At 43.5% G+C, this 12,735-nt stretch overlaps 1 protein-coding gene across 1 annotated transcript in view; it reads right to left on the bottom strand.

Moving 5' to 3' along the window:
* CA10 (carbonic anhydrase 10) overlaps positions 1 to 12,735 on the bottom strand; it is a 440,111-nt gene that overhangs the window by 98,704 nt on the left and 328,672 nt on the right. The window contains exon 5 of the mRNA XM_053912093.2: positions 2,408 to 2,593. Coding sequence (XP_053768068.1) covers positions 2,408 to 2,593 — 186 coding nt within the window. The remainder of the gene's footprint in view (positions 1 to 2,407; positions 2,594 to 12,735) is intronic.

Genomic DNA, 12,735 nt, shown 5'->3' with positions numbered 1-12,735 from the left:
AAGCTGTTCTCCAAATCCCATCCATCTAGAAAGCGCACAGCTTTGCCGTTTCCAGCTGTATGGCTTTGCTGATTAAACCCCAGTTTAAGAAACTGGGGTAATTCAGGTAGAACCGGAGCTGGAACTGGCATGGTGGTCACAAAATCTCTTGGGGGAATTTTTACAAATGTGCATACTGGACCCCACTCCTGGAGACGCTGATTCAGTTGCTTTGGGAGAAGGACTCAGAAGTAAGTATTTTGACAATGATCTCCAATTAATTCTGACAGGCGAATGCTGTCTTCACTGAGAACACTTAGTAATGTACAACTGAGGGAGTGCTTCACACATCTCATCACCAGACTCCTGGGAACTCTTAGCACGCGATTCCCTGGAGTGCCGACACCTGTGGTCTGACACCTGCTGACACCTGGGGTAAGTCTAAGAAAATGAACATATTGACAGATCAAATTGTTGTATGCTTCCTTTAAGGATTTTGGAAGTTCTCATTTACACCAAAATTGTACTTCATATATAAATTACAGAGCCCCCTTATTACATATTGAAGAAACAAGCAACTCTGAGGAATTCTACAATGTAAAGATTTTAGCCAAGGGACATTCTACATTTTTTCATTCACTCATTGAATAAATTCTTTCATAAGTTCATTTTCGCTCTGAGACAATGTTGTAACAGGCACTAGAATATAACAGTACAGTGAGGGAGAAAAACAAAGAAATAACAGCAAGCAAATAAGTGAGCAAGCAAGTCAACAAATAACTTGTGGTTTTAAAAGGATGAATTTATCTAATTTTGAATATTCTCTAATTCCGATTGGCAGTCTCCAGTCACTCTCAATTCATGAGTTGTTCCCCTACTCTAGGACCTGTAACTCCTGGGATTTTCTCATTACAATGCCTTCGTCAGACATCTCTAATCAATCCTGGAATATCTGCTACAGAATGAGGAAGAAGACCCATATCTGCCTCAACCCTGTCCTCTATGCAGCCATTACTAATTGATCACTGATGAAATCTATATGTAGTTTCCCCAATATGCAGTGCCCTGACTCGCATTGGTGCTTGTATTGTCCTCATTTCCTGCTTTATCTTTGTTGTCTATCAACTACTGAGTACTAGTTTCTCCTCACATCTGGACTCCCAGATAGTTTTCAAAATCACCTTGAAAGCTGTGTAATTCAGCTTTAGAAAGGTCAAGTAGCCATCTGAAGATCACACAATTAGTATGTATCAAAGCCAGAGGTACAAACTCCGGTTCTTTGACTCTAGACCTGAAGCTTTTAAAATCGTTCTGCATTGCTCCTCTTAGCTCAGTTCAAAGGTGAAGCTCCTCCCAACCCCTTCAAGTAAAAGGCCTTTGTACATCCCCATCACAGCATGACATTATACCTGCATGATTTGAACACAGTACTCTTTGAGCTCCTCTGTGATAGGACCCCTGCTTATTTTGATCTCCGCGGTCCTGGTGACTAGCAGAATGCCTAGAAAGGGTCTCAGTCGATGCACTTTGAACAATTATTAAAATCTGGCCACTGGACTCATTGAGGTTGTGCATCTCAGTGTATGGCCTCACAGTATTCAAAACAAAACCATGTTGAAACACAGCCTCGATTACAATAACCTAAAAAGACCGAGTTGATAACGAGATACACACTTCTGTTATTTCAAAACTGTCTTGACATCAGTTACTGAGGACTCTTAAACAGAAACCTAGTTACAGGATATGCAGCAGGTAAGTGCCCCTGGCCCCTAGTTAATAACCACCCTCAAGTGTAAGAGAGGCAGAAGAGGTCAAATAAAATACATCCTGCTTGTCAAGTGTCACAACACAGATGTTGGCTGCTTAGACTGTAGCTCTCGTCTCATAACCGAAACTGTGCTTTGGCTCACTGCGGTGACGTGAGTTCTGTCTGAGTCGGCGGTGGCATCCAGTGACACTCACCATTTGTGGTGACTCTTTAGTTGCTTGACATTTATTTCACAGTAAGTTATAGTTGTGTGCAAATAAGACCCATTCTACCAGAAGGGAGACTTGTGGACTATGCTGTCATATGTGACATGTGGAAGGCTGATTGCCCAGAGGGAAGTAAGTGCAGATGGACTTGAAAGGTGAGGGTTTGGGGCTGAAATAATGCTCTGGAGATAACCGAAGGCATGAGTCTCAAGAAAGGTGACTGACGTGTCAGAAGGAAATACTCAGTTTGATTTTGGCCTTCCCCGATAAACACTGGAACCTCTTTAGAAACCTCCCTATCAACTTGGAAAAGACATGGAGAAAGAAGGTACAGACCTTCTTGTTTCATAGATTCAGGAGAAATCTTTCCATCTGTTACCCCACCATAGATATAAATAGGCACCACATCTCATTAATCAGCACTTAACTTTAGTACTTCAACAACCCCACCTACCTCCCCAGAGAAGGCTTGTCCGTTGAGGAGGTGCTCTGACCCCTGACTATCCTCGCTCCCAAAGTGTAGCCGGATCTCCTCTAGCCGGTGGCTGTATGTCATGGGCCCTCCTGATATGTTGACCAAGTGCTCCTTGTCCAGGCGCAGGGACACGTGTCTTCCAGTGTTGTACATAGTCCCACTGACCTGTAAGGCAATGGGCAACAGGTCAAACAAGGCTCTCCTCTTTCCATTTCTCACCAAACCCAGCAGGATGCTTAGCCCCATGCTTTTAGCGTCCTCTCGATGGAAGGAAATTAGGTTGAATCCATATGTGGAGTAGGGATCGGCAGCCTCCCCAGAGGGCATTCCTGCCCCACCTGGTTTCTAAGGTACTTTCTGTGCAACAAAAACCACATTTAGGAATCAGCAGTAGAAATGCAAAGGAGGCCTCATCAACTGGGACTAATATTTTGGACATTGTACCTTATAAAAATAAACTTGTCTTCTTACCATAAATATTGGGAAAGTAGAGATGCTGCAAAAGTTCAGATCTCATGTATGAGAAGTTGGAGAAAGCAGTTAGGAGAAGATGCTACAAAGGCCAAAGGAGAGACAAGGAACCCAAAGTGGATGAACAGGAGCAAACCCTAGTGGGAGGCTGAAGGCTTAGGTCTGCAGTCTCACGTGTCCAGTCCTGTGTGCTTGGTTAGGTCCCTCTCTCACCTCTGCAACCAGACGCTGCACAGAGTGACAGCTCTGATCCATCCTCACAGCTGCTGGCCTCAGTGCTAAGCTACTGAGATTCATACAAAATTCCTCTTTCAAAGATTCTCAGACTTACCCCTCACTCCCGAAGCCATCTTGCTTCAGCCCCTGCAAAAGGTTAACCTTACTGCTTGGTGTTACTTTTCCTTCTTTCCTCTTTGAATTTGATGTCCAGCTTCATGTTCCTATTTCCTTAGCACCTCCCAACACTTGATTCTAGAACATTTAATCCTACCTGTGACCTACTGCCTTAGTCTTCTGGACTGACTTAGCCCCAGGAGCAGATCTAAAGCTTAAGGAAGGCTTTGAGTGGGTTTGGCTGGAATGCTTCTGGGCTATTGGATGCGGAGCGATTTGCATTTTCTTCCTGCTTATTCTGATTCTTTTGGGCTCAGCCTTCTGTCCCATGGGTTTCTTAAGGGCTTCATGTAACTTCTGATATCTTTATAGCAGTAGCCTTGCCTGCCCCTCCACCTTTCTGATGCTGGTCTTGGAAATGATCAGTCAGTTTAGTTCTGCAGAAAGCTCACTGTGGCCGAGACAGTAATGCTTGCTAAACACTCCACTGACTCATTATTCTGCCATCTTGCCTTAAGGGGGAGCCCATGGGACTGGTGTTGGTCACGGGCTAGGAAGGGACATGACAAGTGTCACTTCCAGGCTGAAACAATCAAAAGCTTATGCACAGTTCTCTGGTCTCTCTCTTTCCCTGCTACATCAACAACAAAGCAGGTGATGTAAAAATATGTAAATGTGGTGCAGCTACAAGATGGACCCTGTGTCAGCCTGGGGCCCTAACAGATTATGTGCAGATTGGAAAAATGGCCAGAATTCTTCCCCTCCCCATAACCACACTTCCTACAATGTGATGTTGTAGCTGCTCCCATCAAGATAGGGGTCTATCTCTTCATTCCTTGAATCAGGCTTGGCCTTGCACTTGCTTTGGCCAATAGCATGTAGTGGATGTAACAGGCTAGTTCTGAGAGTAGACCTTTACTTTCTTCCTCCTTCTTGGAACCTTGAGACCACCCTGCAAACCAGCCTGAGCCAGTCTGCCGCAGGATGTCCCCATAGTGAGGACAGCCACCTGAGGAGAAGCCATTCTAAACTGGCTGTTGCATGGATCATCTACCAGCTGACTGGTCCAGCCAAAATCTGCTCAGCCTGGCCCAGACCAGAAGAACTGCCCACACACCTGTAGACTTGGGAGTGACATAATTGGTTGGTGAAAGTCCCTAAGTTTTGGGGTCGTTTGTTATGTAGCAAAAGCAACTGATATACATTAAGTCAACCATCTCTCTCCTGTGAATTTGGAACTATCAACAGAAACTCCGGACAGTCCCTGTTGAGTATGTGAACTGGAAAGTCACATGGAGGCCAGAGAGTCAGCCCACTAAGTGGCTGGACTCAGACCCAAGAGAGAGAAGAGAAAAGCAGATGTGCCAAGGGTGACAGAGGAAACCATGCAGAGAGAGACAGAGAACTGGGGAGAATAAGTACTTGAACCTCAGAAAACCTCTGTACCTCCTTATCCCAGTTCCTTTACGAGACCGGAGGCCCTGCGCAGTACTTTCTCAGATACTTTATCAATAAATTAATATTTTTCTTAAGTTATCTAATCCTTGCAACCAAATGATCCCTGTGAAAGACTGCAGTCCTGTTCTCCAGTCTCAAATGAATGCAAATTTATTAAGTATGAGACAATGCGAACTTATCTATTTCATGTCCCAGCTCATGAATTCCTTTGCAGTAAAATGATTAGAAATATGTTTGTTTGTCATTGCATCCACCTTTAAGTAAAATGTATTTTTAAAATTAACAAGATAATATACAGGCCTTATGCTAAAGAAGATATAGAACAGCTCAAGAAAATAAAAATCACCACTATATTTTGTTATATGTGCTCTTCACATTCATAACTAAATATACCCACATTTTACTGACATCATTTAACACATGTATATAAATAGATAAGTTATTTTTCACATGTATGATTTATATTTAAATACATATGGCCATATATAATATAAATGTGTCATTAATATATAGTAACATAAATATGTTATATATTATTTTTACTAACATGAATATTTCCAGGTTATTAACTATTCTTCTACAATATCACTTAGAAATGATTGTATACTTCTCCACTGTAAAAATATATAACTTATTGTTGAACCTTTACATCCCTTCCACTTTTTTACTATTGTACAACAATAATGCAATGAGCATCCTGATGGATAATAGTTTTACCCAAACTGGGATATTTCATTAGGCAAATTCTGGGTGTAATGGTGTACGCATTATTAAAGTGCTTACTGCCCAGTGCCAAATCCGTCACTCTGGAGAACAGATTCCACAGATCTGGGCTGGATCTCTCTAATTCTCTTCAAACGACAAGAAAAATGGAACCATGAGATTCAACCCGTAACGTCCATGGGCACCTATGATATGCAAGGCAGTGTGAGAGGAATTGCACTGAGTTCTTATAGGACATACGCTCTGTCCCATTGGGCAGATATCTCGGGCTTCCCTGCACTTGTAGAAATCCTTTCATCTGTGTCTGTTTTACGCTCCTAAGAGAACCGTTGGCCACTGAATCAAGGCAATGGCAATGTCACATTCTTGGCCGCATTTTCACCACACTTAGCACACTAGCACATGGCCGATGGAAGAATCAAGGCCTCTTGCGTCAAAAGATTCTCAGTCTGCCTCTTGGGGACCTTGGGTAGTTCAGTTAATTTCTTGAAGCCTCAGTTTCCTTAACGCTAAGGTAGAGATAAGAAAATCTTCCCCATGAAAACGAGGGATGAAAAAGCTGGGAGGCATATATTCATTAGAAAACAAATGTCAAAATGATACAAGGAAACCTCTCCTTATCAGTAATTACTTTAAATGTGCGTGATTCCACTCATATGAGGCACCGAGAGTAGTCAAAATCACAGCGACAGGAAGTAGAATGGCGGTTGCCAGGGGCTAGAGAGAGGGGAGAGTGGGGAGTTATTGCTAAATGGGCTTAAATATTCGGTTTTGCAAGATAAAAGGAGTTCTGGAGACGGATGGTTGCACAACAGTGTGAAGGTACTTAATACCACTAAAATATACACGTAAAAATGGTTAGCATGATAAATTTTATATGTGTATTCTATCACAATAAAAATGGGAAAAATGTCCCCAATGAGGTTTTGATGGGAATTAAATAAGTAAAACGTGTAATTTTCATTCTATTCCTTCCCGTAATTTTGACTTGTTGCATGGGTGCCTCGCAGACATTGAGGGGCCCTTGCAAGTCTTCCACACTTCCCGGAGCCCAGTGGGATGCAGTATTGCTTGCTGACTGTCACAGTGAAGAACTTTAAATGACTTCCGCATTGCGATGAGTTGCTTGTCTCCCCTTTTGGATTTTAAAGCTCCAGGTGTGAGATGCATTCAAGATCATTCTGAAGGCCGTGATGCAAACACAAAACCAGGGCAGTTAGGAATAAAACATTGGGCCTTCTATTGCTCCACTTCTAGACCCCATCTGCTTACAGGACTCTATTCCCTTCCTTCCTTCCTTTTATCCTTCCTTCCTTCCTTCCTCCCTCTCTCTCTCTTGCTCTCTCTTTCTCCAGTAACTCATAAAACATTCACTGTCTGTGACTACATGCTGGGAGCTGATTGTATGGAGTAAAACCAGACACGGTCCCTGCCCTCATGGAGCTCACACTCTCCATTGTGTAGAGACCCATGTGGAAGGAAAAAAGTGATGGGGAATCCATTGGAGTTCTACCATTTGCCTTTGTGTTCTTACAAATGATGCAATACCCCCTTATCCCCACTGTTTCCCTAGACACCAAAATAACATTAATTTGTATTAATCAAAAAAGGCTGTGTAGCCACGGTATGGTTTGTTGCACTTTAATTTAAAAATAAAGGCTTGACAACATTATGTATGATATCTGCCGGTACGTCTGCACTGTAGTAATTAACACTGCGGCAGTGCCATTTCATCTGTGATGATAATTACTGTGTTTCCAGTGAACTACGTTGGTGCACAGCACGTTGAAGAAGTTGTACCATGCAGACCAGGAAACAGAGCCGCGTGGAGAAGTTGGAGGTGCAGGGGATCTCCGGGTTGCCTCTGGTTGCCTCTGGTTGTCCTTTTTGCTATATTTCAATCCACTGCAAAATTAGATGAGAGATGTAGGCGATGCCCCTTTTACAAATGAGGAATGTAAGTGCCGTTGGTGAATGCTCAGTGACTTTTCCAGGATCGCACAGCTGGCAGTGGTGGCAAATCCAGGTCTTCTGATTTGAAGTCTAATGGTCTAAGAGAAAGTTTATTTAGAAAGTTACAGAGGTAGTAGAAGTGAGCCAGCTGGGCTGCGTAGCCTCAGGAAACAAGTTGCAGAGGCAGAAGGGTCCTTGGAGCTTAGGAGAGAGAAAGGAAACGGTAACACACCCAAGGGAGGAAGAGGGGAAGGGAAAGGCACAGGTGTGGCAGAGAGGAGGAGCACATACCGGGTCCTTTATCTTGAGGGTTTTAAACGCTAGGAGTTGAGGGGAGGTGTCAGGGGAGGCTCTCAATAAAATATTCATCAGCCGTATGCTGATGTGTCAACACGAGATTTAGTCCCTGACTTCATCTGTCCTTGGATAAGTCTAATGATCTTGATGTGAGCAAATGCAAGTATCTCAGCTTGTTTCAGATGTGTATATGCTGAAAGAAAGATATTTCTTTTAAGAGAGTGGCTTGTGTGATTACGGAGGCTGGCAAGTCCAAAATCTGTAGGGTGGGCTGGCCGGCTAGAGGGCCGGAGAAGAGCGAATGCTGCAGCTCAAGTCCAAGGACCTCTGCCACAGAATTCCTTCTTGCTCCAGGGAGGCCAGTCTTGTTGCTCTGCTCAGGCTTTCAACTGTTTGGGTGAGGCCCACCCATAATAGGAAGGGCAACATGCTTTATGCAAAGTGCACTGATTTACATGTTTATCTCATCCAAAAACACCCTCACAGAAACATCCAGAATAATGTCTGACTAAAGATTGGGGCACTATGACCCAGCCAAGTTAATATATAAAATTAACCACTAATACTTACCTTCAAACCTCATTCGCTTTCTCTACTACATCTTATTTAAACAGATCTGAGCCAAAAAGTTGTGCTGATATCACACATAACAGTTTATATATGTAAACTATATAAAATATATAAATATTTCATAATTTAAAAAGTCAGCCATACCAAGTCTGTTCTCCAAACCTCATTCATACAGAGAGTTTGAAATAATGTACATCTGAATTATAGAACAATTGTTAAGAAACGATTTAATTTTTCTCATCAAAAGCTATGTGGACAAGAAGGTAGATTAATTCTTGAGTCCAAATGGAACCATGGAGATGATTCTGGTGTAAGTCCCTCATGCTTTCTAACTTCCTGTTTCCAGATGGAAAAAAAGGGAGAAGGTACCTCTTTCTTTTTTTCTTCAAGGACCCAATTCACAAAATAAACATATTGAAGATCTTTTGGGTTAATGGAAATAGCACTCGAGGGGTTGATGTTTATTGCAGATAGCTAAGCATGTGTAAACCTCACCTTCAGAAATTCCAAAAGATTCAATACGTAGTTATTTGCTTGGTGTGATTCAAAGCTTATGTGAGGTTTCCAGTATATTCTCTCTCAAGGCAGTCTGACCCATATCTCCTCAAATATACTTGGAAGTAATTCCCCAGAGCTTAAATGGAAATGGAACACTACGAATGGACTAGTGGAGAGAGAACAGACTTCCAAATGTGTAAAAGGAAGAGATAGTCATCTGCCTTGCATTCTCAACATAGTAGGTTAAGAATGGCAGGGTGGAGGGCACCCACGCATTCTGAGGACTCACTGTGTGTCAGATGGCACTCCACTTTATAGCCCAGGAGACTAGGTACAGATGGCCCAAGAACTCTACTCAAAGGTCCAAGGGGAGCAGGTGATGGGATTGAAACTCAAAAGAAATCTTTATGACCCAAAGCTCATGGTCTTCCCACTGTCTCAGAGAACAACTTCAAAGCCGCCACAGAGAGTCTGCATGCTGTTTCTTGGTGACCTTGTAAATTCAGACACTTAATAATGGTCTTTTTATTTATTTTTTGGTATGCAGTTGGCATAGGCCGTGATCACTTGTTACACAGGAGTGCTGGCGTTCTTGCCTTTAGGATACAGTCTTATGTAGCAGATTGTCTTTCACTGTAATTTGAGGGAACACAGTGGGCTGATGGATGTAACCTCGACATCCTCAGCAGCAGTGGTGATTAGGGTGTATTCCAGGCCTTGTACTTAGCAGCTTCATGTTTAACCCTTGCACTGCCCATGTGAGGAAAGCATTACTATCCATGTCTCGCACAGGGGAGGAGAGGGAGGCTCCAAGAAGAGAAATGACTACCTAAAGCTCAAGTTAGAAGTCAGCAGAACCAGAATTCCAGCCCAAACCTGTTTGATTCTAAATTGTACAGCTCTTGAAAGAAAAGTCAGAATTAGGCAGAGAGTGTTAGGGGAATCTGTAGTTTATAAGTAACTTCTGGGTTTGGGGATAAATTCTTAAAGCCCAAACATGGTGTCCCCATGGATGTACCAGATTGGGTTGAATTTGGCTAGACCTGGCCTGAATACTCTTGGGGGTTTTACAATTCTGGATAGCAGGGGAAATCCCAGTTGAAAGATGGATCATACCCACCTCTCCTAGTGCTGGCTTAGCAACTGGGTGGCCGAGCCCATAATGCTGGCCCAGTGCCCAGAGGAGTTAGTGAAGAAGGTCCAACAACCGTGTCATATAAATTAGGTGTCCTTTCTTTGCAACTGAGGTGTCCTATTATGTGTCTCTGACTGCTCTGCCGAGGTGTGTAATAGGTCTTCTCTGTATGTAATTAGTGAGTCTAAGAGATTTAAGACCAGCACTTAGTCTGCTTTCCTGCAGAGTAGCTCGGGATGCCAAGGGGTTGATTTGTAAAGGCTGAGTGAAAGAAGCCAGTGGGCTGTTCTCTCCTGTGGGCACTCCACAGGCATCACTGCATGGAGAAACAACTGCGGTCAAATCGCTGGCCTCACCGCAGAGTAGCAGGCACACAGACTGGCGAAATTAGGGCTGTGTAGGTTCTAGAGGTAGAAGGAGTTCAGAGATAAGCAAGCCCAATCTCTTCCTCAGTAAACCAGGAAACAGACACAGAGAGGTCAAGAGACTTGTACGGGGTTGTACAACAAGTGAGTAGCAGACCCAAGACTAGAAATCAACCAACTGACTCTGTTCCTTAATCTGTGAAGCACATCTCCCCTTCCTCTTTGTCTTTTTTTCTTTAAGTTATTGTATACTGAGGGTACATAGCATACTAACTTGGGAGTTAGAAGTGCTCAAGAACTAAGGGTGTATATCCATGAATACCATAACCCCTAGGAATAGAGAAAAAATTCGCTTGACATCTGGACATAGCATTTACATGATGTCATTCATTTGGGTATGGGGCTCTTCTCAGCACTTGCCTAGGTGTTTTATGCCATGAAAATTTCAGAGCGATGATTAGAAATGGAGGGATTAGATGTTGAGGAGAGAGAGAGGTAATGGATGTGGAGCATTGGGAGAGGGCGTATTTGTAATGCAGATAGATTTCAAAGAAAGCAGAAGATAAATATTTGGAGCTCTTGGGTTGGGGCTATTAGGGAGAAAGTGGCTGAGATGTGGGTAGGGAAGGAAGAAAATAAAACCCAACCAGAGGGATCTGCTTTGAGTTACCATAGATGGAGTTGTGTGGGAGGGTTGAAGAAGTACTTCCAAGATCTCACCCACTGTTCTTAACCCTGGAGGGTGGATAGAGGGTTCTTCTTTAATAATGCCAAGTTTATTCCAGTCTTTCTCTAGCCCATCCGTCTGAGTCAGTCTGCTTTTCCTATGCAGAGACCAGAATTTTGGAGTCGACATAGAAGAACCAGATCACATGTGCTACTTAGTATGATATTAATCCTATTATTATTATTATTAAGGAAAAAATTGAACCTATGTATGGTAATATTGATTCTTCAAACTACAGATAATTTCTTTGCAAACTCTACAGGGATGTTAGGCAGTAACACTGTAGCAAAGCATCTCTTGACATGATTGGTGCTGGTGGTTATGACCAGAGGAATGAAGAACAGGTTTGAAAGAAGTTGCCTGGTCCACATAGGTGTGGGCTATGTGAAGAGATGCTGTTCATCCTCCATCCTCCTCAAGGGGACATTGGGCAGGTGGCTGCCATTAAGTCCGGGATGTTCTTGCTGCACAGAGTTGTTGGTACTGAAGCCCTTTACCTACACCTTGCCCAGTCTTTGGCCAGCGTAGGGGACTCCAGAGAGTGGCGTCTGGAACGAGTTTTTCCCCTTACACTCCTGGATTATGGATTTCCAGGTGTGCGTCCCATGTAGTATGTGGCTGTTGAACCGTTGCTGCCAACCAATGATTTTATTAATTTAATATTATTTAAATAATTTATTATTTAGGTAAAATTTAACAATTTGTCTTGTGTGTCTCCTTAGGTGCCTTATGAACATTTAAAATCCTTCGTGAAGTCGGCAAGGAAGGTGGGGTCTTCTCGTTTCCCGGGTGAGATGACTGACGGCACACGGAGGATCACGTGACACCCACGGTGTCACACAGCTGGTGGGTCAAAGTGCCAGGGTTTGGACGCAGGCTCTCTGATTTCAAAGTTGGTCTCTTTCCGCCTCATGGTGCTTCTCCTAACCCTCAATAGGCAGGCCTCGTCTGCATCACCGCGGTTCAGTTAGGGTTTCCGGATTAGTTCTTCAGTTCCCTCACCCGGATTAAAACTCTGCTTCCAACCTTAGACCCCAAGGACCGTGAGAGCCCACAGAGCTCTCGCCACCCCTCTCATCGCTGGTTGTTCGGATCCAATTGTTTTGACTCGTCAGTGATTGGCTGGAGCCCTCGCCCAATTGCGTAGAGCAACCAGAACCAAGAGGGTATCAGCCAACTGACCCGCAGTATCGCCCCTGATGGGAGCCCACCTTGGTTATCTGTTCTAGATCAAATCACGTTTGCGTTGGGTGCACTCCCTTAAGTACATTTACAATTATTGTTTTGAAAACATTATACAGGCACGTTTGTTTGATTTACATTTCTGGTTTTGTGCTGAATCCCCAATCCCTAAACAATGCTTGGTTTCTGTTTATTGCAAGGAGATGGACAAGATGATGCTCTGAGTATCACCTGGGTGCCTGTCCCCAGCTCCACTCGCAGTCTGACTCCGCAGGTCTGCGGAGGGACTCAGGAACTGTCACTTCCCTCTTCTAGGTGTCCCTCGGTGTTCATTTTACCGGGGTCTGACAAACGTTCAAAGCTAGCGGGTGGGAGTGGGGGCAGAGCCGATACCGTGCGGTTTTCTTTATTCTTTTCCCATCCTCTGCCTTCAGGAGTTGCTTTGAAATTACAAAGACGACAGCATTGAAGTTATTTCTAAATATACGCAGAGGGCTACGCATGGCACATCTTCAGGCCACCATTTTTCCCTAAACTGAGAAAATTCAAGGTTAGGCCACCTTAATTAACATACTAAAATTTGCCTTAGAAAACT

The sequence above is a fragment of the Desmodus rotundus genome, chromosome 9 (genome assembly GCF_022682495.2).
Source record: "Desmodus rotundus isolate HL8 chromosome 9, HLdesRot8A.1, whole genome shotgun sequence".
Classification (NCBI taxonomy): Eukaryota; Metazoa; Chordata; class Mammalia; order Chiroptera; family Phyllostomidae; genus Desmodus; species Desmodus rotundus.
The sequence above is the reverse complement of the archived record's forward strand: the minus strand, read 5'-3'. Positions and strand labels throughout refer to the sequence as shown.